The sequence below is a fragment of the Lonchura striata genome, chromosome 20, assembly GCF_050655825.1.
Source record: "Lonchura striata isolate lonStrDom1 chromosome 20, ASM5065582v1, whole genome shotgun sequence".
In the NCBI taxonomy this organism is placed as follows: Eukaryota; Metazoa; Chordata; class Aves; order Passeriformes; family Estrildidae; genus Lonchura; species Lonchura striata.
Genome location: NC_140722.1, coordinates 10,603,801 through 10,630,720, shown reverse-complemented (window position 1 = coordinate 10,630,720; position 26,920 = coordinate 10,603,801). Strand labels below are relative to the sequence as shown.

Sequence of the window (26,920 nt, the reverse complement as noted above, 5' to 3'; positions counted from 1 at the left end):
ACGATTGGAGGAGGTGTCCGTCCGTCAGGGGCCGCCCGCCCGGCCCCGGGCCCGGCCCCGGGCCCGGCCCCGGCCCCGCACCGGCCCCGGCCCCGCGCCGAGCCCGGAGCGCAGGCGGCGGAGCGCGGGCGGCGGCGGCGGCGGCAGGTACCGGGCACCGGGCACCGCAGCGGGCATCGAGCGGCTGCGGGGAGGGATGCGGCACCGGGGGATGCCCGGGAGAGCCTCGGCAGGCTCAGCAGGACCGGCCGGGCGGTGCCCGCGCGGCTGCGGGGGAGCCCGGGGGCGCGGGGATGGGCGCGGGGGATGCGGGGCTCCCGGGGGGATCGCCCGGGGCTCAGCCCCGCGCTGGGGGCTTCTGGTGGCCACGGCGAGGGGTCCGTGGTGGGAACAGCCCGGTGGATGTCACCGAAATAGCACCAGTGATTGAGGTTTTCGGCTTTGCGATGGTCTGCGAGGATGCTGCAAGGTTGGGTTGCCGCCTGGAACTGTGTTCGGACTGAATCGCTGCGGTTTGGGGTTTTCTTTGTAGCGTGACGTGTCTTGCTATAGAAAATTTAAAAGATGCTGATTTCCTTTAAAAGTAAGGAAGGGTAGTAAAGTGGCATGGCAGGATGCTTACAACAGGAAAAAAAAGAAGTTACGTTAATGATAAATTAATCCGTTTCACAGGAGCAGAACTGAAGTTAGTAGTGGGCAGGATGCTGGGTGGAATCGGAGCACTTCAGTAACTTGCCCTATATTACTTTTATAACCCATTTGTTCAGATGATACAAATCAAAAGCTGCTGTAATAAAACCATGTTTTTCAGCTCTGAGAGCCTAAAAAGCACAAATGGACCTTAATCACATGAGTTTGTTGCATTAACATTTTATTACCGTTTTATAGGCTGCTTGATTTTACCAGGCAACACACTGCAAACCTGAAGTTATCCCTGCCTGGCACCTCTTTATACATATATTTATATATATTTCTGGGCTTCTACTTCCTGTAGTGCCACTTGGTTGTAAAAACACACATTAAAATATCATTTGAGGCAGAAATGAACACAAAGGAGATCTTCAGAAAAGTGTATCAGAGTTCTTGTAAACGTGAGAAAGGATGAAGCTCTGGGGGGAGCGGGTTAGTCAAATAATGAAAAGGAAAAAAAAAATGTAGCTATTTATATGCAAAGAGGTCTGATTTGCAAACTGCCTGAAGTGGTCGGAAACTGAAGCACTCTCGGTGCACGGGGCGGGCTGGGGGGACAGATCAGAGCCACCTGCCCTGCCAGGACTCCATCGGAGCCCTGCGGTGAGTGATGAGCGTGCTCAGGTGTCACAAGTGCCACCTGAAACCCTGGGAAGTGGCAACTCCACTGATGTTCCCTGAAGTTCTCCTGCCCATGGGGCAAAGCTGCTCGGTGACAGTAGCAGAAACACGAAGTGTGACCCTGGGATGAGAGATGAGACTGGGAAGCAGTGAGTCCTGCCATATTGGGTTGGATATTCTTGGCCGGTGAAACCAGGAACTACCTGAGCAAGCACTCGCTGGAAGCCTTTACAGAGATTAGAGATTTGCAGGCAAGGGGGAAGATGGGATCAGCCACTAACAAAAGAAATACCCACCGGCTTAGGGAGATCAGCATCCAGCTGCTCGGTGCCTCATGACTGCAAACTCCTCCAGGCAATTTTAATCTTTTTTCCTGCGTGTGTCTTTGCAGCATGGAACGTGCTGGGGAGGATCCTGCCCTCTCCTATGTTGGGCTTTACACCCTGCAGTAGCAGGCAATCATGGCTCTGTTTTATGCTGCTCATTTTGCTCAGTCCACTCCAAAAAGCATCACTGAGCACTTATTTTTCTTTTCTTTATTTTAATTGGGTGTGCCAAGCCCAGAATCCTGACTTTGCACGGATGAAGGTGCTCATATGCAGGATGCCATACATTCCGCTTTACCACTTGGGCTTTTTGTCTTCCTCATGTGTTCCTTGAGGTGTTGCCTGGAAGTTGATTATTCAGAGCCTGGGACATTTGTATCTTGCATAATCACAGTGAATGGTGGAAAAGTTTTGCAAGACTGCACCCACACGACAGAGTTGGCAGCTTTTTGCTGGTGGGTTAGTGAGATGCTGGGTATGATTCCAGTGGAAAGGTTCCCCTTTGGATTTTGTGCTTAATGAATTGATGTCACTGTGTTAAGGCAACATGTAAGAGTTATCAACCACACACAGGCTGTTACAGGTGAAATGAACTGCATTGGCCTGGGTTTCTCTGGCACCCTTCAAGGGTGCTGTGCTTCCCCAGCACAGTTAAAAACTGCATTGTTTTGGCCTGGTGAGGGGCTTATCCTTGTGCAGAGAAGCAGAATTTGGGAACTGGAGCAGCCCAGAGCACGCCCCAGGCAGGATCAGGGGCTTTGTCTGCAGGGTTGGTGGCAGCGTGGCTGTCCCTGCACCTATGCCCAGCTATTCCAGCCCTCTCGGTCTGTGAGATTTCTTCTTCTGAAGCCACTCTCTTTTCCCTTTTCAAAACTGATTAATTCCTAGACCTCCCACCACAGAATTAGTTTTGTTCCATCTTGGCCCTGAGTGACCTGGTGGCGTGCGAGCGCGGACGCTGAACGGCGGGACTGGAGAACAAAGAGTTCCTGCACGCACGTTCCGGGGAAAATGCTCCCAGAGAGGTCAGAGACTTCATCTGCTTCTTGAATCCCAGACAAAAGCATCCATCCTACTTCAGTAGATGGGATAAGTGGTTGTAGACAAGTGCTCAGAGAGGGCCACTAACTTCAGTGGATTTTATGTCAGAGCTCTCTCTAGTACAGAGGAGAGCATGTGATGAGGCAGTGAAGTGTTTATTATTAGCAGAGCAGTGTTGTTCTAACCTTAAATCTCTCTTCAGGCAGAAGTACCCCTGAACCTGTTCTGCAATGTTGCTGCTGCCAAAAAGAGTGTCATTCCACCTCTCGACTGTAATTGAGCTTGAGCAGTGGACATATGTTAGCACTGGGAAATATTCTGTTTATTCTGGTTCAGCTCATTCAGCAAAGTTCTGAGCCTTTCCGGCAGCTCTTGAAATTCATAGAGCAATGAAGTCCCCTTTATTCACTTGTGCTACTCTGCTGACATATGTAGAGTTACAATAAAACTGAATTTAACTGCTATTGTTAATGGCATATTGCTGTATGGCATCAATAATCTTCAGTCACTGGAACTCCCAGAGCTTGGCTTGGTTGCTTCAAGAAAAAAATGAAATGCTAACAAACTTTGTTTAAGTGTAGCTGATGGTTTCAAGGAGTTAGGGAGTCATTTTCATGTTGAGAAAGCAAGATTAAACACTTTTTTCCCTAAAAATTATTTTGATTTTGTAATCTGGCTGAAAAAAAAAAAAATCCAAGAAAAAGTATTCCCCCTTGGCCCTGAGTTCCTGCCCTTCACCTCATAGTTGCTCTAATTTCTGGTTGTGGGATTTTGAGTCAGAGATTGAAGAGAAGTCATCCCTTTGAAAGTGTTCATAATTTCCTTTTGATGACACAAATAGGGATCTGCCCTCTTCAGAGAAATCCCCCAGTATACCACAGTCTGTCAAAATCTAGGGTATTGCATGAGGAAATGCAAATTATCTGCAAGCTGATATTCTGTTTATCTAAAATAAAATGAAATTAAATGAAGTGTGATTCCTGTTTAGGTCATCTTTAGGGGGTGGATGGGGAGTACTTGGTATCAGGAAACTTAGAGGCTGCAGATGCCATGTCAGAAGTCTTACAGCCATGTGAGCCTTTGCCAGTGCTGGACCAGATTCCCTGTGCCACATCAGATTTGTGTTGAATGGGTTAATTTTGCACCATATGGCTTTGTGCTAGATCAAATATTGTTTCTGTTGTGGTAGCCAACATGAGGCCAGAATAAGCTGGGAGTAATATCCTCGGCTAATCCAACAGAAATATGATTATGTACCTGTTCCTTCTCCAGATCATATCTGCAATAATGGGTGATTTAGCAACACAAAATAATCCTTGTGGAGACAGGGGAGAGGACTGAGGGTGGGGCATTTCTGCTGGGAATAGTCTCTGACAGCTGGGGTTGTTCAGCCTAGAGAAGCTATGGCTCTGGGGAGATTTTAAAGCCCCTTCCAGAGCCTAAGGGAAGCTGGAGAAGGAATTTTTACAGGAGCATGGAGTGATTGGACAAGTGGGAATAGCTTCAAACTGAAAGAAAGTAGTTTTAGGTTAGCTATTAGGAAGGAATTCTTCCCTGTGAGGGTGGTGAGATCCTGGCACAGGTTGCTCAGAGAAGCTGTGGCTGGCCCATCCCTGGAAGTGTCCAGAGCCAGGTTGGATGGGGTTTGGAGCAGCCTGGGATAGTGGAAGGTGTCCGTGCCCATGGCAGGAACTGGATGGTCTCTGAGCTCCCTTCCAACCCAACCCATTCTAAAATTCTGCGACTTGAGGGCCGTGGGTAACCTCAACGTGATGATCTCCTTGCAGTTGGCCACAGAGACACAATAGGAATGTCTAACTCAGATTAGGTACTTAGCTTTAAGCAAGTCATTATGAGACAAAAATTGCACTCCTAGTGCAGAATGGCTTCCTAGGGAGTCACCTGAGACTCAGAAATGGAGGTGATTTAACTTTGCATTTTGCACGCCGCAGTGACCTCCAAGTCGCTAATCTGAGGTTAACCAAAGCAGAACAGCTGGCGTTCTACTGCATTTTGAAGTATTGCACATTTCAAGCAGTGAGTTCATTTAAGTGCTGTCTGGGAGGCTCTGCTGTTCCCCTGCTTGGCAGGAATCTCAAGACTAATACCTAAGAGGATTAGGGAGCATCATTGGATGTTAAACAAGATCCAGGCTAAGCGGTGTGCACCGGTGAGCTCGCGCTCCCAGGGCTGTTTGGGGAAGCTGTAACTTGCTGATCTAGAAAAAACAAAGGGGTTTGTGGGGAAATACCCTTCCCTCAGCTGAATCCTTGGTGTGTGTGTCTCTCCTGTTCCCACCTGGCTCCGAGTTTCCACCTGCCCATCTCATGGTGTCCTGTGCTCACTGCAGTGGTGGGTGTTGCAGGAGTTGCTGATGAACAGCAAGTTTCTTTTTCTGTGACGATTTTAGCTCTTCTATTGTGCTCCACTGAGCTTTGTGTTGTCTGGTTGGACTTGAATGAGTGGGCATCCATCCACCAACACAGGGCTGAGCTGGAGAACTTGTCATAGGAAGCTCAAGCTGAAGTCTGTCCTTGGCTGGTAGAGCAGAATGACCTTGTGGTACGTGATTTTCTCCAGAAAGTCCCCACAGTGCAGAGAAAGAGGAGCTGGAAGACAATTGTGTCTCAGAAAAAAGTGAAATTCTAGGTAGTTTCATGGTAACATTCCATCTGGTTTTCTTTTTTGTTTCTACCTTTATATTTATGAAACCATAAACATAAAAAGTGTAAGTGCCTGTAAATCACGGTGTCAACATGAAATGCATCTATTCTGAAATACATCTATTCTCAACATCCTTGAGTTGTGTAACAGAGGATGTTGCATTTTTTGCATTTTAGTGCTTCTATCTTTAGAAGCACCAGAGAATCACATGTCTCATGTTCTTTATTTGGGTTTTGCTCATTTTGTTTAATTTCTTACATCATAAAGGATTTGCCTAACTGCATCTTCTGCTTGGAAACAAAGAAAAGACAGCTGTAGGAACTAACTGGTAATTCTTGGGAAGAGCTGACCAGCAGCTCATGCAGAAAGAGTGTGCTGAATATAGAGCATTCTTTAATGGGTTGTAAGAATCCAAATGATGGCAAATAACACCATGCAGGGCTAGGGGTTGGGAAAATGTATCTGGAAACACCCAGCTCCGTGGGCAGTGACAGTGATGGAAAGCACAGTGCTGTGCCAGCACGGAAACCTTCCCAGCATTGGCCAAATATATGGGTAGGAAAAAGACATTAAAGCAAGAGTGACATTAGGGAGGGGGAGTTAGGAATTAGAATAAAAGACCCTTTTGTCTGGTTAATCTGTGCCATGGCAAAAAGCACTGTCCGGGTTAAATCTGCTCCGTACATTGGCACTGCAAGTTTTTGAAGATGGTCTGAGGCAGCTGCAGCCAGTTGTATTTGCACAGATAAGCTGGGACTAGTGAATAGACACAGAAAATCTGGCTAGATTTATCTTTAAAGCATTTTCAAGCAGCTAATTGAAAATTATCCAAGCCACCTTCCTGATTTCTTGCGTATATTGCAATAATTTCCCAGTGAATAGAAAGCACTTGGAAAACATACAAAGGGTTTGTGAGTGCTGAGCTCTACTATTTGGAATTTATGTAATTATAAATATGTCTTTGCTCATGTGATAACTTGAAGTCACCTTCTGCTGCTCTCTTCCATGTTTCAGACTCCAGTAGGGTTAATCATGTAAAAGCAGGTCTCTGACATGAGGAGTGGGTCAGGATATTCCTATTGCCCTCCATTCCTAGGAAGTTCCTCCCTCATCCTCTGTCTGTCCCTGCAGCACTGGTGGTGAGCACAGCATGGTCAGCTGGCTGCTCTCTGGGTGTGATTCTCATTCCTGAAACTTTTCCTTGTGTGCAGGACCATGCTGTTCCCACAGGAATTGCTTACCAAAGGCTCCAGTCTGGTCCTCGTGCCAGTCCCACAATAGCAGCATCCTCTGTATTGCTGATCCAAAGGGATGCTTTTAAAAAGTGGGCTAAAAATATAAGGTTTACACTTGGTGTGAGCTGGGTTTACACTTGGTTTGCACTTACAATATAAGCTTTACACTTGGTGTGAGCTGGGTGAAGTTCCCCAGCTGCCAGGAAATCAGTTCAGCGTTACTCAGAACAACTCACTCATCCCATTCTTGCTTTTATCTCCCTTGCACTGAACCAGTGCCCTAAGGACAAGCCCTGTTCACAGGACTGGATTTATCTCACTTTTGGGAGGCTTCCCCACTCCTAAAGCAGCCAGTGGATTGCACTTGATCCATATGGTGTTTATCAGCCATGACAGGAGTGCTGCTAATCCTCTGAAGCCAAACTCTCTGAGGAAAATTCAGTGTGTGTTACCAAGAGAAGCTAAATGGACAAACCCAGATGAATTTATCCCTTGCTGCAGTAATATGAGCTTGGCACTTGGATGTGGACTTTCCCAGCTTCTAAGTACTTGATCAGTAAGTCCAGGCTCACTCACACATCGAGGAAAATAAAAATTGAGGAGACCCAGAGGAAAATAAAAGAGACCCATCACAGCCACCAAGCATTGCCTGGGGCTGCTTCTTTCCTGTTTGCAGTACACATCCTGATCATTTTTTTTCCCCTTACCCCTGTTCATTAGGAAATATCTCCATGTATGCAATAGAATTGAAAAAAATGCTAAGTCTACTCATAAACTGTGCTCAGCTGTGGAAAGCTGAAGTTATGTATAGATGTTATTTGCCACAATAATACCATATAAAAGTCAAAAAAGCATAATGTGAAAGGGAAGATTAACTATTATTGGGCATGTTTCAGCAAATGAGATTATTTTATATGTCAGTTATGAGTTAATTTGCAACATTAATCTCATCGCAGTCCTTGGCAGAAATACAAAATGTTTTTAATTGGTCCTGTGACTTTTTAAATGATCACCTGATGAAAAGCTTGTAAGTTTTACTGTTGATTTAATACTAAATATTATGGTGGGGGGGGGAAAGTCTTTACAGATTTCATCAGGAAATACAAATCATATGCTTTCATTGCCTTGCTCCTTCTGCTGTGTTGACTCGATAATGTTGGCACTTTGGAACCAGCTGTACAGTGGGAAAAAAAAGTAGAAATCTTGCAGCAAAATGAAGAAATCTATGGCAGAGAGATAATAGCATTGGGACTGATTCAGTGTAAGCAAGAAATCACCCGCTGAGTCATTAAAAACAGAGATGAATGGGAGGCAGTAAATGGATGGCTCAGAAGAATATGAATGATTAGGAAGTGCATGAAGTTGCTTGGATTTTTTTCCCCCTGAAGATTATATTTTGTCCTCTGAAGTGGCATATGGCTCCTGTGAAAGCTGATACCCACAGTGAACGTGTCATAGGCAGTTTATAAATACTTCAAGAGATGCCAAGCAGCTCGGGAGGCAGCACAGAGCAGGAGTGGGCTCCCTGCCCACAGCACCTGGGCACGAGTCATTAGCCCAGGCCCACTGGGACGTGTACAGGAGGGAGGTGTTGGGGCTGAGAAGGCTTCTGGGTGTGGGGAAACATCTGCTTCTTGGAGGAAAGGTTGGATGCTTTCTTGGAAATATTTCCCCCTGTTTGCTGTTAACTCGCACTAACAGTGGCAGGAGTTGAAGAGGGGATGATTGTGGTGACCTGGGTCTGATGGCCCAGGCTGCTGCCACCAAGGAAATAAAACCTTTGATGAAGAGCTGTAATCTCTTTTCTGACTCATGAAATACTAAAATATCGATATAAATTCATGAGGTATCAAAGGAGAGATCCCAGTGTTTAAAGGAGTGTTTCCTCCAGGGTGAAGCTGGGCCAGTTGGGGAGCTCAGGGATCCTGCTTGCATATCAGGTAATAGCAGAGATGTGCTTTTTCTGTCTGCTGAAATCAGTGAGAGCAAAATCAATCCCCAGCCAAGAAACCTTCTTTACAAGTGCAGTCATGTGTAACATCAGACATGAGGCTGATACAAGTCTGATAGGAGGAGGGTGCAGCTGCAGCCCTGGCTGCTGTGCAAGGAGGCGTTTGATTTACATGAGTACGAACCATTCCGCCCCTTAGAGCCTGATTCAGCGCCTCATAATCACTCCTGACTTTAACAGAGTGCTAAAGCAGGCTGATTTATTGCTTCCAATACTGCATCCAAAGATGAGACACAGATTTAGATCTGTAAGAGTCATAAGAACACTGGAGAGGCAAAAAAAGTGGAAAAAATAGAGCCTTGCACCAAGGCATCATTTTTTTTGTGCCAACACATTACAACAGTCTGTCTCTGCAGCAAAATTTCAACCCCTGCAGTCAGTTTTTGCATTTACACTTTTCAGATCACAGTTACCTGCTGTACTCAGCCAGCTAAGGTAGAAGTTACCTGGAGGAGTCCAGTGTGGAGCTGCAAAGCAGTCCCCTCCTGCCCACCAGGCTCAACCTGCCCTGCCCTTTCATCAAATCTGTGCTGGAATCTGGACCTTGAAATAGGAAATAGTCCATGAACAGTACTCCCCAGACAGGGCAATTAAGATAAAGTTATTTGCAAGTGAAAGCTGGACCTCATTTGTTTAACCTACTTTAAGGACCAGACGTGCTGTAGCTGTTGTAGTGCTCCTGACATGAATGTTAAAATTTGGTAGCACATGTGGGCTGTCCCCTGCCCTTCTGGGGTAGGAGCAGCACCTTGGTGGTGCTCTGAGCATCACTTTCTGCCAAGTCCTGCCCCAGTGCCTGCGAGACCTGCTGGTGCAGAGAAGCACATCTATTTAGCAAATGTCAATAATTTTTTTACAGCGACACAAAGGTAAGCATTAAAGTCTCCACCAAAGGCTGCAATATTCCCAGGTTACAGTCATCTGAACACAGTTCATTTTATCAGGGAAAAAAATGCCCTTTTTCCCTCTTCTATGCTGATGAGTGTCATCTCAGGGGGAGCATTTTTGTGGGAACCTCTTGAACAGATATTGGCAAAATTATTGACAAATACAGGATGCTTTGAGGATGCTCTCTAATTAAAAAGTTCTTGCTTAGCTTTTTTTTTTTTTTCATATTTAAGACCAGTATTCAAGGGAGAACCTTATTTTCATCATTTATCATTGAGCCAAGGCATTTAAGGAAAAATACTCTTGGTTGCTGGCAGGGTCAGCTGGTGCAATGCACAGGAACAGGGTGAAAGAAGGCAGTCTGCATTGGTAATCAGGTTAGAGTCAGCTGCCTCTGCCCTCCAGCCTGCTCTGAAATGGCATGTAGTCTAATTAGTTATAGAAAGGATTTTACTGAATAGTTGTAAACAGATCTGAGGGCTTGGAATAAAATCAATCTGACTGTGGAAACTTTTCAGGATAATTATAAACTGTTATTGGCAGAGTGTGAAAGAGAGACCAAAGGACTTGTAGCAGTGGGAATCTTGTAGCTGTGTGGGCTGTTCTCTGCAGGGGGAAAAAGGGGGATGGAGGCTGTGGGGGTTTCACCAGGTCTTTATCAGGGGAGGGATAAGGGGCTTCAGTCAATGGAAACACTGCCTTAGAGTTGCTTTTCTTTAAGGCTCTTGAATGTTTTGTTCTTTTCTGTAATGTTGGTGATGCCCTGACACCTGAGGTACCAACACATCCCATGGTGGAAGGCACGTGACCAGGTGAACTGCACAGAGAAATGCTTATACTAACTAAAAAATAAAAAAAAAAGGGGAAAAATAATATTTGCGGGGTTTGAGCATGGTTTCATATAAAGGCGTGTAAAAATTCTCTTTGCACAGATCAGAATGGTCTTGGCTCAGACTTTCACCATCTCCCTACTGAAGTAAGTGCTGAAAGTTGCATCTTCTGGACAGGCTGGTCCTCGCTGCCCCACAAAGCCACCCTGGCCACCAGCCCACCTCAATCTGCCGCTGGACTCCGCATTCCCGTTCATGGCAATGCCCCAGAACTCCACCAGAGAAAATGGCTTTTGTTTCACTCAGCCCCTCGACTTCTCCTGCCCGTGCCCTCGTCCCGGCGAGGCCGGCCGGGATGCAGCGAGCAGGGTGGATGGCTGCAGCACCCCCCTGAGCAATGGCACCGCATCCTCGGGGGCTCCCAGCCCCTCGGGCTCCTGCGCCCAGCCCCTCTGCACGGCCCAGGAGGAGACGCCGCTCGAGGAGGGGATCAAATACGTGTCTGCTGATGGAGAGGAACTGGCCTGCGGCTGGGGGGGCTTCACCCCCGGCTGCTTGCAGCTCTGCAACACATCCAAAGGGGTCTTGTTCTTCCTCTGCGTGGCCTCCTTCCTGCAGGGCATGACCGTCAACGGCTTCATCAACACCGTCATCACCTCCATCGAGCGCCGCTTCGACCTGCGCAGTTACCAGAGCGGGCTGATCGCCAGCTCCTACGACATCGCGGCCTGCGTCTGCCTGACCTTCGTCAGCTACTTCGGGGGCAATGGCCACAAGCCCCGCTGGCTGGGCTGGGGCGTGCTGCTCATGGGCTTGGGCTCCCTGCTCTTCGCCCTGCCCCACTTCACCACGGGGCGCTACGAGGCGCGCTCGGCCGCCCAGGTGGGCGTCTGCGGGGGGAACCAGAGCCTGGCCTGCTCCCAGGCTGCCTCCAGCCTCTCTGGCTACAGGTTTGTCTTCATGCTGGGGCAGTTCCTGCACGGGATGGGAGCCACGCCGCTCTACACGCTCGGCGTCACCTACTTAGATGAAAACGTCAAGACCAACTACTCCCCCGTGTACATTGGTGAGTGGGGCTGGGGACAGCTCCAGCCCTTATCTGCAGGGTGATGGGAGGGAGAGGTCGTGGTCCCCAGCCCAAACTGGGAGCACCTCGCCCGACACTGCTCAGCCTCTTGTTCCTGTTGAGGGGCGAGGTGGAACTCAGAGGGATGTGGCAGCTGTTGGGGAGGTTTTGGTTATTTACCAGGAGGAAAAGTGTGAGCTCGGCTGGGTGTTTTTCCTCCCGGAGTGCCTCCTGCTCCTGGTGTGGGGCCAGCCCATGTGGCATTAGCATCACTGGCAGACAGCCGTGAGGCCATAGCCCCATCTGTGCAAGGGGGCATAGAATCACAGCATGATTTGGGCAAAAGGACCTTTAAAGGTCACCTAGTCCAATGAGAAGGGACACCCTCAACTTGATCAGGGATCTCAGAGACCCATCCAGGCTGACCTTGAATGTGCCAAGGGATGGAACATCCGCCACTGGTTTGGGCAGCCTGTGCCAGTGTTTTATCACCATAATTTATATCTAATCTAAATCTTTAGATCATCATCCCTTCAGGCCTCAGCACAGCAGGGATGGTCATTGGGCTGCTCAGCTACTGCTGGTGCACAGCACAGCCAAGAGAACAGGCTCAGCTCACTCCCCTGTATCACTGGCCACTCAGCAGCTGCCAAACACTTACAGTCCTGTTGGTGAAAGTGCCAAAAGGGTGATCCTTTAGCAATTTCAAAATGTGTCAGTCTGCCCACACTTAGCAGAAGGCTGTGTAGTGTGGGAAGGAGATCACAAGGAGATCATCAGCAAGTTCATCCTTCCATGTTCCATGGTTTAAACAGCAAACTGAAATAAGTGCCACTGGTGCTGTATTTAGTGTAGATATTTTATGTTGTCAGTGGGGAGAGAATCCTGCTGCTCATTGCTGTGGCAATAATGTGGCAGTGGGATCAGCTGCATCCCTGCTGAATATGGTTTAATTCTGAACCAATTTTGCCTGCCCCACACTATAAAACTTCCCAGGTTGGGTGAAAAAACTTCCCTGGAATAGAAGCATGAGAGGAAAACTTGTTGGAACAATCTGGGTTTGTGTCTTGGTGGTTTAGGGGGAGGGACACAAGGCAGCCAGAGACTGAGCATCCTGCATCCAGGAGGGAATTGGGCTGGGGATCCCTGGCTGACGTTGTCTAACATGACTTGTTTTCCCTTTCAGCTGTTTTCTACACTGCTGCAATCCTTGGGCCTGCAGCGGGTTATCTGGTAGGAGGAATGTTTCTAAATATTTATACTGAAATTGGCAGAGAGTAAGTCGTCAAAAAAAAAAAATCTTGTTCCTTTCCCTTTCTGCTCTGTGTTTCCTTTGGGGTAGAAAAAAATAATGCCAATGATCTGGAGCAATGAGGTGGTGGCTGGGTGGAAGTGTGCCTGGGGTGTTGGGTGGTGTGTCTGCAGGCAGGGAGGCTGGAAGGGTGGTTTGGATTAGCGCTGCTGCTGAAGGGAAATTGCTGACAAACCTGTCAGCTTAAATCCTTCCTCACGCTGCACTGCCTGTGCTAATGAGGCTGCGAGCAGCAGGTGAATTTTTTGAATGAGTTCCCTGATGAGGTAGTGCTCCCAGCAGTGCTGCTCGCCCTCCCGGTCATCCCACCAGGATGCTCAGTCCCTCTTTGCTTTGTAATATTTGTGATTTGTTTGTTCTTTACAGGCTCTTTGGTAGATCACAGAATCACAGAATGCTTTGGGTTGGAAGGGACTTTAATGACCATCTGGTTCCAACCCCTCTGCCTTAGGCAGGGACACCATTTACTAGACCAGATAAATGGATTAAAAAGGGGGAATGGGTTTGCAGGGGAAGAAATGAGTTATTTCCACCAGTTTTCTTGCAAATGGTGTTTTTGGGGTGGAGCAACCTCTTTGGCAACCCTCAAAGCAGAGCTGGAAAGCAGCAGTGAGGTGAATGTGCAAACCTGAGATGAAATGAGACTGAAATGGTGTGGTTTCCTGGGCTCGTGTTGTGCTCTGGTGAGGCAGTGCTGTGAGGGATGGTGGGCATGGCATCTCCACCAGATCACTCAGTGTCCTTTGCTGTCACCCTATGACCCCCCAGCCCTGCCAGCCTCAGGGAGAGGCCCACGGAGCTGCCCCACTCTGTCTCCAACCATCTCCTCTCTCCCTTGTGTCCCTTTGCTTCGCTCCCCACAGGACCGACATGGCCCCCGAGAACACGCTGTGGGTGGGGGCATGGTGGATCGGCTTCCTGGGCGCCGGGGCTGCCTCCCTCCTCATCTCCATCCCCATCCTGGGCTACCCCCAGCGCCTCCCAGGTACGGGGCTCCTCCTGGGCTCAGGCTTTGGGGCTGGGACTGACGGGGATCCCACAGGCCTTGGGTGTCGGAATCCGTGGTATTGATGATCCCAAGATTGTAGAAAGTCTCTGTCTTTCTGCCCTGTTGCCAAAGAAGAAGTCATAATTGGTCTGTGCTGGTTCCAAGGTTGTTTATTCTGTTTATCTCTCACATGTTCTGCTGCCCTGCCCAGCTCTGTCCTGCAGGGCAGCGTGTGGGGCTCTGCCCTCAGTGGGATGTGACAAACATTCAATACCAGAAACTCCCTGGGCTGCATTTACAATAACGTGCCAATATCTGTCACCTACGTTGGACAGTGTGTCCCCAGCCTGAACCAACAGAAAAATGCCAACACCACAGTGAGACATGGAGGGCATGAAGAAGGAGAAAAAGGACAAGGCACACCCAATTTCCTCCATCTTGTCCCCTTTGGACCCCTAATCTAGAATCCTAAAATTTTACTTTTGCACCCGTGCCACACATAATTATTACTTCTATCAAACACTCAGAGCTGGTAATTCATCCTGTAAGACTGAACTCTTTTCCATGGACAGAGATCACAGACAGTGTCTCTGGGGGCTCTGTCCAGGGGGTTCCTGACCCCTGCCAGGGTCCCAGACCTGCCAGGGCAGCCAGAGGGAAGCCCTGGATTCTCACACTTGGGCTTCCATCCTCCTGCACATGTGTAGCTGGGAATGTGGGGGCAAAGGAACAGCTTCCTGTGCTTCAGTTGTAATTCCTAAATGGATTTCACCCCTTGGGCTTTCCATCTGCCTCTGTTAGTGCTTCTCCCTTGCAGCTGTTGGTGGAGGGAGTATGTCACCTTGTGTTTTCCCCCTGCAAATCCACGGCTGCAGCAGCATCCACGCCCCGTGCTTGACATCTCCTCATTCCCTTTGCCTCTCACTTGCAGGATCCCAGCGCTACATCGTCATGAGGGTGTCAGAGGCTCATCAGCTGAAGGATGGGAGCCACAGGAAAGCCTCGGATCCAGACTTTGGGAAAACGGTGAAAGATCTGCCTCGGTGAGAAAACCACCCCACACAGAGCTGAGGGAGCCCTGTGCAGAGGGGAGAGAGAGCAATGAGCCCAAGCTCAGCTTCCCCAGCCCTGGCAGCTCAAAGGTGCCCTTCTTCAAGCAGTGACACTTTCCTGCAGAGGAGGTGCCGGATCCTATCCAGGTCTGGGAGCTCTTGGCAGGGAGACTGAGCTAGAGCTGGTGCTGAGGATCACACAGGGGAGCAGGACACAAGTGGCTGGTCCCATCTGGGTTTTCAGAAGCTCGTGTCCACCTGCAGTCCTGTGCCACACACTGAGTTTTGCTGAGAGTGGCTTGATGCCAAGCTTTAGGTGATGGGAGATGCCCAGGCATTCCAGCTCCCTCCCTCTCCCCAGCAGCATTATTTCTGCCTGTCTGCTTCTGCCTGGCCTCACCTGGCCCAGTTGCATGTTTCCAACAGCTCCTCCTCCCCAGCCCCTTGGGGCTTTATTCCTTTCCTCTATTTTTACTTGGGTTAGATCCCTGGTTTGTCATTTTTAATGAGAAACAAGATGAAACAGGCCCTGTGATCCTCACAGCTCCATTCTAAACCCAGGGAACAAAATATACCACACTGTAACTTTCAGTTCCTTTTCTCTTTTATTCTTGGTTTCCTTTTTTTTTTCTTTTGCCTTCACATCTTCCAGCCACATTTTATCTATTACTACTTCTTATCTCTCCAGCAAGGCAGTGACACAGCAACTTGCTTAATCTTGAGCTGCTGCTCGGCTCTGTGATGGGAACAAAGCAGAAGCCAAAATAAAATGTGATTTTTAACCATGTATTTTTGTCATGGATTTTGAAATATTTTATGGTTTGTTTTTTTTTAATGTGTTGAGTTGTATTGAAATGGAGGGCAGGGGGAAAGGTGCTGCTTTATTTCTTGCTTGGAGTTAGCTGGCATGGAGGCTCTGGATGTTGCAGAGATACCTGGATATTGATTCCTTTTGGAGCTTGCAGTCAGTAAGGAGATCCTCCATTTTTTTTTTTTTGGGTTTTTTTTTTAATTATTTCTCCCATGCCTGTTTTTAAGGAGGAGATTCTATCCATGTGTGATGGCTGCTCCCTGCAAAGATGTTGCTAAACCCCAGGCTGCTGCCAGCAATCACTCCTGAGCATTAGCTGTGGTCTTTGTTGTGCTGGCAGAGGAGGATGGAAGCAGGTGCTCAGAACAGGAATTTTCAGAGCCAGTCAAGTGTATTGTGTCAGCTCACACCCATCTGAAATTCTTGGAGACTTCGTAGGAAGTTTACCAGGGGTTAAGGCAGTTTTATGGGGAATATTACATTGAACAGATTTCAATGCTGTTATTAAATGGCATTCTTGACTGGGTGCCATTTTCCGAGGTCATGGCTCGTTTTCCTCACGGAAATTGAATTCAAAACCTGCATTTAAATAACGATAAGTCTGTGACTAAAACCAACACAAACAGGGCAGCAGAGAGGAATGAATCTCAGTGGCTGATGCTTTTCTTGCTTGTCTGGAACAAAGCTCCCACTGTTTCTGCTGTCTGACAGCAGGAATAGAGACAATCCTCCTCCAGGAGCATCTTTCACACCTGAATCACAAATACCCAAAGGGAACTTGTATCAAGCAATTCAGACCAGTCCAGACCTCAGTGTGGTTTGAAAGCAGGAACCCAACAGACTTTTGTGGTCCCTGGTTTTGATTAATGAAAGGGAAGTGCCTTCAAAGCTTTCTGCTCTGGAAACTTGCATTAAAGAGGAGATCCCATCTGTGCAGGCAGCTCCTGGGGACACGTGGGCCAGGCTGGAGGATGAGGCCAAAGGACACTCCCTGTTCCTTTTGTGGTGGTCAGGGTACAGGCAGTAACAGTCTCACAAAGATAAGCAGAAATACTGATAAATAAAATACTGTTCCATGCCATCAGGCCCTTTCTAAATGAGGTTCATGAGTTGCTGTGTGCACAGTGCTGCCTGAGAGCAGGAGCTTACAGGAATGCAGCCCATACAGCCTAATCCTCTGCCCTGGAGACACTTCTGTATTAACTCTTGGGTTGAAAAGGCCTGATAAAACAGCATTTTCCTTTCTCTGCTTCCATATGATTGCTCTCATGGAGTAACCCCTCCTGTCAGAGCAGAGGGACCCAAAGGGAAGGCATGTAGAGCTGTACCAAGAGGAGGCTTTGTCCCTGCAAGCTGCAGGGTGGAGTTTGTGAGGATCACCCCCAGACCTGGCAAGCCCTGATCTTCAGCATGAGCAGCTGTGGTCAGTATTTCACTGATCACTCCTGATTAGGTGCAGGGTGGGACTTGGAAAAGCCATGAAATGAAACAAAGGGAGGTTGGTTTATGTTCCTGTGGGATGCACATGGTGCCCTCTGTCCTGTGGATGCTGGTGGCAGTGGGTGTCATTTTGTGCTGGAAAAGCCCCCATTCCCGTGCTGTGATATTGCAGAAATATCCATTTATCTGGGGTGTTCTGGGCACACTGTGCTCACAGGAGCAGGCTCTGATCATGCAGGTGGCACCGACCTACTCAGAGAACCATTATGTGAGAAAGAGTTCCTGTATGTGCCCGTATCAGTAAAGCCTTGGAGGGTCAGATTTTTTGGGTGGTGGGATCCTTTTCTGCAGTGCTGGGGCTCCTGAAATCCCTTTGGCTGCAACAGCTGAGCACTGCCAAGGCTATTCAGCAGTTAGGTGATTTCTGGGTGTGTTCAAAGTCCTACTGATGTAATAAAACCATTTATGCTGTCTTTGGTAAGGTTTTGTGTGCCATAGCTTCTCACAACTACATCTTCTGTCTTCAGACAGATTAAATTAAGTAAGTAAATCCTTATTCTTAGCGCTGAAAGGAGTTCCTTTGCCTATTTCTACTTGCAAGTGCAGCCTGTAACTTTTGGGCAGAGGGTACAAAGTCACACTAATGCCAGGGAGTAACTCTTCTCTGTAAAAAGGTGAAGGCACCGTCCATTTTCTCCCTCAGCTACCAGCTCTACAAGCATTTTCTCACTAAAATATTAGGCTTTATGCTTCTAAATTAAGCACAGTCAAAAAGATCTGGAAAATAAAATAGTACATTAAACTAATCCCAAGAGCTAGGCAGTGTAAAGCCCCCTGTAATCAAAGTGTAGGAATGTGTGGTATTTCTGTCTTTCAGCTTCTTTGTTCTTTTGGTATAATGAAATTCTCTAGTTCATGTGAGTAAAGTTGCATAAATCTGACTCTGAGCCTCAGCACGTCTCTCCCTTGCTTGTACCAAGGCAGCTTTTCTATGATTTCACATTTCCACCAGAGCAGGAGGTGGTGACTGTGCCTTTCTGCTCAGTGAGCATCCCATGGCATTGCTCTTGCAGGATTTGTGCCCATCCCAGAAATGGGATAACCCATGGCACTGGCCTGGGCTTGGCTAGGGGGAAGTCATGAGGCAGAATTTGAAGCTGGTTACAAAACATCCCCTGCAAAGCAATATCAGTCCTCTCAGTCCAATATCCGAGATAGTGAGAGATAATTGAGACCATTCCTTGTGCCTGAGGGCCTTTTCTGCATCTCAGGGATGGAATTGTTGCTGGATCTGCATATAAATGACACATGGCAATTTCTCAGGCATATCTGCAGCTCTTTCCTAAATCCCAGTGGGTCAAAGTTAAATGGAGTTACTAAATTTATACGTTAAGCTTCAAGTAAAACTGGGCTTAGGCTGTGGCAGAAAGATTGCTTTCTGTTTTTCAGGTGTCTTGGAGGTGTTTCCTCCATATAGAAAGGCTTGCTTGGTATTTCCCCTGAGTTCCAAACAGCTATGGTTATCAGAGGTTGTTATTGTTCTGAGAGTGTGGGTGCACAAGTAACGTGTGTATGTGAGGATGTAGCACAAATTTGCTCTTGGTTGAGGGGGGAGTCCCAAGATACCTGCCAACAGGCACTAATAAAACTTGGAAATAATGGAGATTTGGTGGGGAGTAATATCCTCTCAGTATTGCCCCAGTTAAACAAAGTACTCAGCCTGACCCTAAATGCTGGAAAATTACTGCTGAGATCATCCATGTAGAAGTTGTGGGTGCCCTTAGTGTGAGCTCCATCACACACATACACTGTGTCACTGACTGGAAAAGCTCCTTCAAACCCCAATTAGCTTCCTTTTGGTGTTTTTCCTTTCAAAGAGTTGCAGGATTGATGGGATGCTGCCTCATCTTACATGTGATCCTTCTGACTTAGAAGACCTGAAATCAAAATGTGCCTGAAATCAGTGATTCAATTCCAATATATTTGTCCTTCCCAGGTCAGTGCTGCTACTTCTGAAGAACCCCACCTTCATCTTCCTCTGCTTAGCAGGAGCAACTGAAGCCACCCTGATTGCAGGGATGTCCACGTTTGGACCCAAATTCCTGGAGTCTCAGTTTAGTTTAAGTGCCTCTGAAGCTGCCACCTTTTTTGGTAAGGAAAGCATGTTTTTGCAATGTTTTCCTATTTTGCCAACAAATAGAAGAGCACTTTTAGCTTGTTTAGAATGGAGACAGATGCTTTGCAGTTTAATTATGGACTGGTTATCCCCTTCAGCTGTTAGATGGGATCATTTCCTATCAGCACACCTACACCCTGTGCATTTCCAGAGCTGCATCTACTGACATCAGGAGGAAATGTGTCACTTCTGTAGCCATCTGTTACCCTCTAGAGGAAGGCAAAATAATTGTAACTCCTCCTAGAGCATCCCCAGGAAACACTGGCCAAAGGTTTCCTCTAGGAGGGGTGTCAGAGCTCGAGGGGATATTTTGTCAGCATCCAGAAACTGGGAAGAGCCTCACCTAAGTGCTGTAACATAAACCAAGGGATGGTGTCCAGCAAGCATCAGCACTCATGATGTGCTCCTCAAAGAGTCACTTTTAAGATCTCTGGGTAGGGAAAGCTGCCTTTACAGGCTCATGCCACATTACCTGAGCTGTTAGAGAGGACTCCCCACTACAGCAACAACCATTGAGCTCCCCCCAAGAAGCCACACAGAAAGCAAGGAGTCATTTATATGCAAAACATACTGCAATTAATGTATTTAAACCTGAAAACTCCTTGCTGACATTTCTAAACTCACTTGTGAGTTTTTTCCTCTTCTTTTTCAGGTTATCTGGTTGTGCCAGCCGGAGGGGGAGGCACATTCCTGGGAGGATTCCTCGTGAATAAATTTAAACTGCGCTGCTCAGGAATCATCAAGTTGTGTTTGTTTTGCACAGTGTCAAGTCTGCTGGCCATATTCATTTTTTTTATCCACTGCCCTAACATGCCCATGGCAGGAGTAACCCAGATGTATGATGGAAGGTAACAACAGCCACCCTGTGTGCCTGTCTGTCCTGAGGGGCTCTGCTCAGAGCAGGATAACTCAAACACACAGTGCTGGTGGCAGTCATGTGTGCATGTTTTGGGGGTGAAAGTTGGTGTCTGATCAGTCCTACAGGCAGAGGGTGAGACACAGAAAATAGATGTCCTAAGTTTTGCAGTGAGATGAAGTTTATGGAAGAGGCTCCCCAGTTAGTAAGGGAGGGAAGATCAGCAGCACCAGAGTGAGAAATACTCCACACTTCAGCTGCCTTTGCAGCAGCCCTCATCTCTATCCAGTGGGATAAACTGGACCAAAAGTGGGAATCTCCTCTCTGAATGGAAGTGTCACCCTAAGAGCCGGTCACTTAAACTCCCTTGGTGGCTGTGGGAGAGACAGCTCCAGGACATGTTTAAAATTTGGTGGGATGAAAGCCTTCCCAAACCTGGCTTTATGCTCCTTGGTGGTCCGTCACAACTCCCACTGTCCCTTCCTCTCCCCTTTTCCTCCTGTAAAGTGCTGCTCACTGACTGCTCCTGTGTTTCCCTCAGTGCTTTGCCAGGTGGGCACCTCAACCTGACAGCAGCCTGCAATGCCCAGTGTGGCTGTTTGCAGGACACCTATAGCCCTGTCTGTGGCACTGATGGCATCATGTACTACTCCCCCTGCCATGCTGGCTGCAGAAGTGTGTCTGCAAACCTCAGGAATGGCAAGAAGGTAGGTCTAAAGTCATGAGCATGTGCATGAACAGGGTGGTGGCACATCTCTGGAGTGATTTGGCTGGCTCTGCAAAAGGTTTGAGCTTTGCTGTAAATCACGTAAAACCAGCCAGGGCAGGGTGGATGCTCTCAGGTACCACGTGAGATGAAGGCAGAAGGTACTCTGAGGTCACCCTGCTTTGCTTCTCTCCTTATGTCCAATTGTCTTTGCCTCATTCTGGGTCAAACTGTGCTGAAATCCATGGAAAATCACCCAGGCAGGCAGGGAGCTTGGTAAGCCTCTGATTTCTCTCCTAGTGCTCATTTTGGGTCTTGAATGAGCATGATGCACTTCCTCATCCTTCCAGCATGTTGCTCATGGAGTCAGGCAAAGGCTTAGGGAGGGTAGAGGTGATACTCAGCTGCCTGGTACAGTTAATTTCCCTTGCTTGATTGACCTGTTTGGAAACAGAAATGTGTCAAAAAAGCAGCTTGATTTCTACTTCATTCTGGGAGTCTAACCAGCTGCTTTCTGCCCTTCCTGAATTTCTCATTTTTTAAGCTTTGACTGTCACCACGCTCTCCTCGGCAGAGCCCCCACCAGCCTTTCTTTCCCAGGTCTACCAAGAGTGTAGCTGTGTTGACAAAGGCCTCCTCTCTGGCTCTGGCAAAGCAGAGGCAGGGAAATGCACCTCCTCCTGTGCCAAAAAGCCTTTACTCCTGTGCTTCATGTTCGTGGTCATCCTCTTCACCTTCCTGAGCAGCATTCCTGCCCTGACTGCCACTCTCAGGTAAGCATTGGATGGCCTCGTCCTCTGCCAGCACTGCAAGAAGCCTCAACATCCTCCTGCCTGCTTCATCCTGCTGGATCAGGCATGGGAAGGTGTGATGGGAACCACTGAGTTAGTGGCAGCCTGGAGACATCAGGACTAGTTCCTGTCCCAGTCCAGCTGGGAAATTTCAGCATTGGGAGCTTTGTCCTCTGACGTGGGATACACACATTTACATCAGGGGTGGAGAGACATTGCACTGGGGTGATCCTAAATCTCCAGAGGGATGGAGGTCCCAGGTGTGCTGGATGCCCCAGGTGTGCTGGGCTTGAGGACCTGGAGTTGGGAAGCAGGGAGGAGGTGCAGCCTGGCAGCATTTTTAAGCAAAACCTTTTCTTCCCCAGGTGTGTCTCTGACAGGCAAAGGTCCTTTGCACTCGGGATCCAGTGGATTGTGGTACGAACCTTAGGTATGGAGCAGAGGGAATTTGCACACCACAATGGTCTGGTGGTTCTGGGAGGCGTGTGCCAAGCTGTCACCAAGAGTAAAACACACTCTGGTTGGAGAAGAAGGGAGTAGGACACACACTGCTGAAAAGGAGGATGCTTGCTTTCTTTTGCTGTCATCCAGCAATTCCTTTGCATGTGATTTGCAAACTTGATGCAAGGTCCTGTAACACGGCACTGCTGACATAGGCTCAATGTCCTACCAATGTGCCCTAATTTTAAGGAAAAGGAGCAGAGATGTTGAAGCTCCTGTGAGTGTCTTTTGGCTCTTGTGCAACATGTAGGTCAGGATGCCCAAAAGACCTGCTACACTCCCAGATCTTGAAATCCAGCATATTTTTGATACCTGGTGGTTCTGGATGCTGCAGGATGAGTTCTCTTAATCATGATATCACCAGAACTTGTTGCTTTTCTGCAAGGTGCTGCCAAACTGAAGGTGCCTTCTCTGTGCCCACAGGAGGCATCCCTGGCCCCATTGCCTTTGGCTCCATGGTTGATAAATCCTGCCTGCTCTGGCAGGACCAGTGTGGTGAGCAGGGCTCCTGCTACGTTTACCAGAACTCAGCCATGAGCCGATACACCCTCGTCGCTGGACTGGTCTACAAGGTGATGCTGCTGCTTAGCTCCACTCCCTGGTAAAGCAGCCAGGTTTTTAGGACATAACGTTTTGCTCCGGGAAAGAATTTTACAAAATTAGGTTGCCCTGATCTGGCCCACCCCCAGACAAAATTACATTTTCATACAAGAAATTTCTCAGGGAAGGCAAAAGCACCGTTTGTTTCTCATCAGGTAATGGTGCTCCAGACACCATCATTCTGTTAAATTCCCATTATTTTCTAGGATTACAACTTCTATTGCACTATATGAAATACCTCCTTCCAACAGCAACCAAAGTGATTTTTGCTGGAAATGGAGTAAAATATCCAAGTGCAGTATATTAGTGAGAGTGAGGGATGGCATTGTGGACAGGCTGTAAATAACCATTCCCCAGTCACTGCTAAAAAATAAGAGAGCTTAGAGCTGTGGGCTTTATTTATTAGCAGAAAAACATCATTTTAACTGCTTTCAAACAAGCACTTGCCCTAGACAGCAGTGTTTAGCAGCTGCTGTGATAAAGAGGTTTTCAGAAGCTTTCCAGCAAAAGGCTGAGGCAGTGTTGGCTCATGCAGCACTGTGCTCCAGGTGTCTGTGTGGGGCTGAACCTTTCCAAATTCCCATTGCTATGGGGCTGGCTAAATTCATATTTTTACCCCCTCTAGCTCTGTGTGCTGCTCTGCTTCCCAGGCTGGCCAACATCTCCTCCTCCCCAAAGCTTGGTCAGCAAAGTTCATGGCAGATGTGGGGTGGGCTCCTGGTTTTGGGGGAGAGCAGACAATAACCGGGTGTCTCCATGCCTGCAGGTCCTCGGGACAACCTTCTTTATAGTGGCCTGTTTACTCTACAAACCCCCACCTGCAGAGTCAGCTCCAGGCAGCTTGGATGCATCCGAAAATGGCACCAGTGACCTCCAGGAGCACAAGCCTTCACTGCCAGCTGAAGAGGATATATAGTGCTGCCCACATGCAAGTGACTTTTTCAGCCTCAGAAATACCATGAGATACCATTATGCAGCATCCCAAGGGGTTTTTAAATCAACAGTAATATTTTAAATTTTTATTCTTTTTTTTTAGTTGAAGATAAATAATTTAAGTAACCGCTGGTGTGCTTTGCTATTTTCTTAACAGCAGAAGCACATTTAAAGTTGTGTACTGGTGCCACGTGCAGTTATTTAATTTTATTTAAAGAAAGGGCTACTGTAGCTTTATTCTGTGTCTGTGACAAGCCAGGACCACGTTCTCCACTCGTGGAAGTAATCACTGGTAACTCCAATGGAGCATGTGGGGTTTAAACCACCAGAGGATCTGGGCTGACTGTATTGAATATCTCAATTGTAAAGCCAACTGTAGCAAACCTCCTGTTGGGATTTTCAAGCTGGGGAGGAGCACTGCCATTCTGCAGTCTGCACTGCAAAGGGGTCAGCTGGCCCTTGAACTGCTGCATGCAAAGCAGACAGCCCTGGCAGTGTCCTCCTCCTTCCCATGGCACACAGAATCAGCACACTGCTCTGTTGAGGAGCAGCTTCTCTCATTATGCAAGTTCCTCTTACTGGGAGAGGAGATTGGATTAGCAAATCCATCAGTACACTACAGGCAGCCATTCCCAGAGCTGCCAAGCACTGTACACTCACTGCCTCACTCATTGCAGGGCTTACACCGTGGTGACACTTCGGTTTTTTTATTTGTGTTGTTTAAAAGCGACGCCTTTTGTAATGTACTGTGCAAAACTTGAACTTCTTGCTGTTTGCTGGGCGTGGGAAGAGGTGAGATGCAGAGCTATGCAATGTTTATCTTGGGTTGTTCTGTAAAGACAGTGGGTTTGGGTGAACAGAAAGGTTGGAGTGAATTTAGTTTGTCTCTAGACCAGTAGCCTGAGGGATGGGTCTGCCTTGTGGGAAGGGGATGCTGGCTTGTAACTGCTTGCAAGGAGAGAGGGCAGCATTCCCAAAATGAGCTTTGAATGTGCTCTTGCAATATTGATCAGACCCTTTCTGAGGGGCAGAAGTGGAATTGGGGCTTGTGTGGGTCTGGCTTCCCTCTCAGTGCAGATGAGGCCAGGCCAGTGCTTGGTGTGCCGGCGTTTGCACAGCTACATGGTCCAGCTGCATGCCCAGGGGAGGCAGAGGGAGCCCCTGGACCCTGCCTGGTTCCATGTTCACAGGACAGACCTGCATCACTGGCACTTCCTTCGTGCCAGTTCACAATTACTTTGTAGATGTTTCTGTATCTTTTGTGCATTTATGCTTTCACAAATGGACAGAGGATGGGCATTTGCTTCCTTCATTAGCAAAGGACTGGCTCTCAGAGTGTTCCTGTTGCAGGCAGGGATGGTGCTGCTGGGAGTGTAGTTGATATTCAGGTCAGTGGAGGAAAGCAGCTTCTTCCATTCACAGATCCCCTTCCACCAAAGCCAGAGGGTGACCTCCCTGCTTCCAAAGCCCTTTTTTCCCAGCCCCTGTCGAGTGCTGGGACAGACTGTGCACCCCCTGCCCCATCCCTGGAAGTGCTCAGTGCCAGCTTGGGTGGGGTTTTGAGCAAACCTATCTATCTGAAGATGTCTCTGCCCACAGCAGGGGATTGAAACAAAATTATCTTTAACCCAAACCATTCTATGATTTTGTTTCTATCTCTAGTAACTGCTGGAAAAACTAAAAGTGATCAGGGCAAGATGCATGGTGGCTTTTGGCTGTTGTAGAAGGACAGCTGGTGCAGCTTTGATGGGGCACAGTGTGCAGGAGAACCCTGTTTTTCTAGGGGGGCAGGACTAGACCCATTGATGCAGGATTTAACCCCAACACTGCCCCAACACCTTCACCTGGGTTTGGAGCCACCTGCAAACACGAGCCTGTCTCCTGGCCGTGCCCTTCCCAGCAAGTGGAACACTTGGGGTACAAGCAGGGATCTTAGATGGGGAAATGCATGAATGTATTTTGGGAGCTTATTTTATCTATGATGTATTTATGAAAGTTTTAAGTTTTTCTTTATATATATATATATATATATATATATATATATATATATATATATATATGGATATTGCAATGCAATTTTAGTGTTTATAAAATGAGCTTTACCTGAGTGTGTTGTTTCCAGAGCTAAACAAAAGCTCCTGGGATTCTGGGCATTTATTATGTTGCTGTGGGACTGGTAATTCAAGGATTTTAGTAAACAGCAGCATGGCATCCCTGTTTAGGCTGTTTAGGTGTACAGGTCATTTAAAATATTTTGAAGTATGTTTCCCAGTCTGATATGAAGTATTATATTGCCATAAAAGCATAGAAATATAACCACTCTTTCACAGGTGCTTGTGTGTGTGTTTTTCATCACTTGTCACCCTTTCCCAGCTGCAGTTCTTGGCAGGGGCGTATCCATGGTGGCATTTGCTGCAAGGCCATCGTGGCATCTCCTAGGAGGAAGGTTAGAACTCAGGTTTGTGCTTCATTTGTAGCATTAATAAAGCCCCTCCTGGCTACAGGAGGTCCAGGTGACATCAAGGCCCTGCTGGCTTACCCTCTCCTCCTGAGACCGAGGATTGTCGCTTTTGAAGGCAAAAAGAAGTTTGTGGTTGCTGGGGAGCAAGAATCATTTCCCTTCTTCATCCACAGACCGACGCTGTTGAAGCCATGGAGTGCGTGCCAGCCCTGCAGTGGGTGAGGAAAGGTCAGAAGTTGGTGTCACCCGTGGTTTGCTCAGGGCTGGGAGTGCAAACAGACCATGCTTGGTGCCAAGCGGAGCCGCGGGAAGTGACACGAATGAGCGCCCGGAGGAGGGCAGGCAGCAGGAGCTGGATGTTATTTACTCTGAGCAGCATCCCAGGCAGTCAATGAGCCATTCCTCTCTGCTGAGGAGATTGTTTGGAAGCTTCCTGGAGGTTTTGAAATGCCAGTAAATAAAAGCTTTGAGTGACACACAGATGGTTCTGCAGAGCCTCCAAGCCTTCTGCTGCTGCCGTGGGCTCTCCTACAGCCTCGGTTCCTCCCTGTCCCAGAGCTGCATCCTTCATCTTCCCCTGCCCCATCCCTGCAGCTCTCCTGCCCTGGTGCCAGAGACAGGAATGGGAGCAAACCCCGACAATTCCCTATCCATGCTTAGCTTGATACAACACAGGAAGGAAAAAGAATCACCAGCCAAACAAACAGAAGGTGAGTGGCGTGATGTGATTTCAGCAAAAGGAAGAACACCTCTCTTTCTCCAAGGGTCAGCCCCTGCTCGTGGCCGTGGGTCAGGGCTTCGTGCAGGGCCAGCTGGCACTGGGGAAGGGCCACTAGATGGCAATGGAGCACGGTGCCATGGCCAGCAGCTCCCTGTGCTCTGACAGGTTCCTGGTGCTGGATGGAGAGGACAGAAAAATCC

The 26,920-nt window shown here is 48.0% G+C and overlaps 1 protein-coding gene across 2 annotated transcripts; it reads left to right on the top strand.

The window, feature by feature from the left end:
- Positions 1-51: 51 nt before the first annotated feature.
- Positions 52-26,479, top strand: SLCO4A1 (solute carrier organic anion transporter family member 4A1). 2 transcript variants are annotated; one of them, XM_021553570.4, is made up of 12 exons: positions 52-147; positions 10,409-11,372; positions 12,559-12,649; positions 13,548-13,669; positions 14,604-14,715; positions 18,972-19,126; positions 19,804-19,999; positions 20,549-20,714; positions 21,314-21,486; positions 21,870-21,934; positions 22,429-22,577; positions 23,372-26,479. In XM_021553570.4, the coding sequence occupies exons 2-12, from the start codon at positions 10,562-10,564 to the stop codon at positions 23,519-23,521; spliced, it is 2,190 nt and encodes a 729-aa protein (XP_021409245.3). In that variant the 5' UTR covers positions 52-147; positions 10,409-10,561; the 3' UTR covers positions 23,522-26,479. The 2 variants fall into 2 exon arrangements, with proteins under 2 accessions (XP_021409245.3, XP_085414372.1); XM_085558246.1 differs by lacking the exon at positions 52-147 and having other exon boundaries at positions 304-11,372.
- The last annotated feature ends 441 nt before the right edge of the window (positions 26,480-26,920 follow it).

What these genes read in the sequence shown, in the direction of transcription:
- SLCO4A1 (XM_021553570.4), top strand. Translation starts at nt 10,562, where the DNA reads ATGGCAATGCCCCAGAACTCCACCAGAGAAAATGGCTTTTGTTTCACT. An exon ending in CTACCCCCAGCGCCTCCCAG is followed by an intron (nt 13,670 to 14,603) that starts GTACGGGGCTCC and finishes TCTCACTTGCAG; the next exon opens with GATCCCAGCGCTACATCGTC. An exon ending in GATTGTGGTACGAACCTTAG is followed by an intron (nt 21,935 to 22,428) that starts GTATGGAGCAGA and finishes CTGTGCCCACAG; the next exon opens with GAGGCATCCCTGGCCCCATT.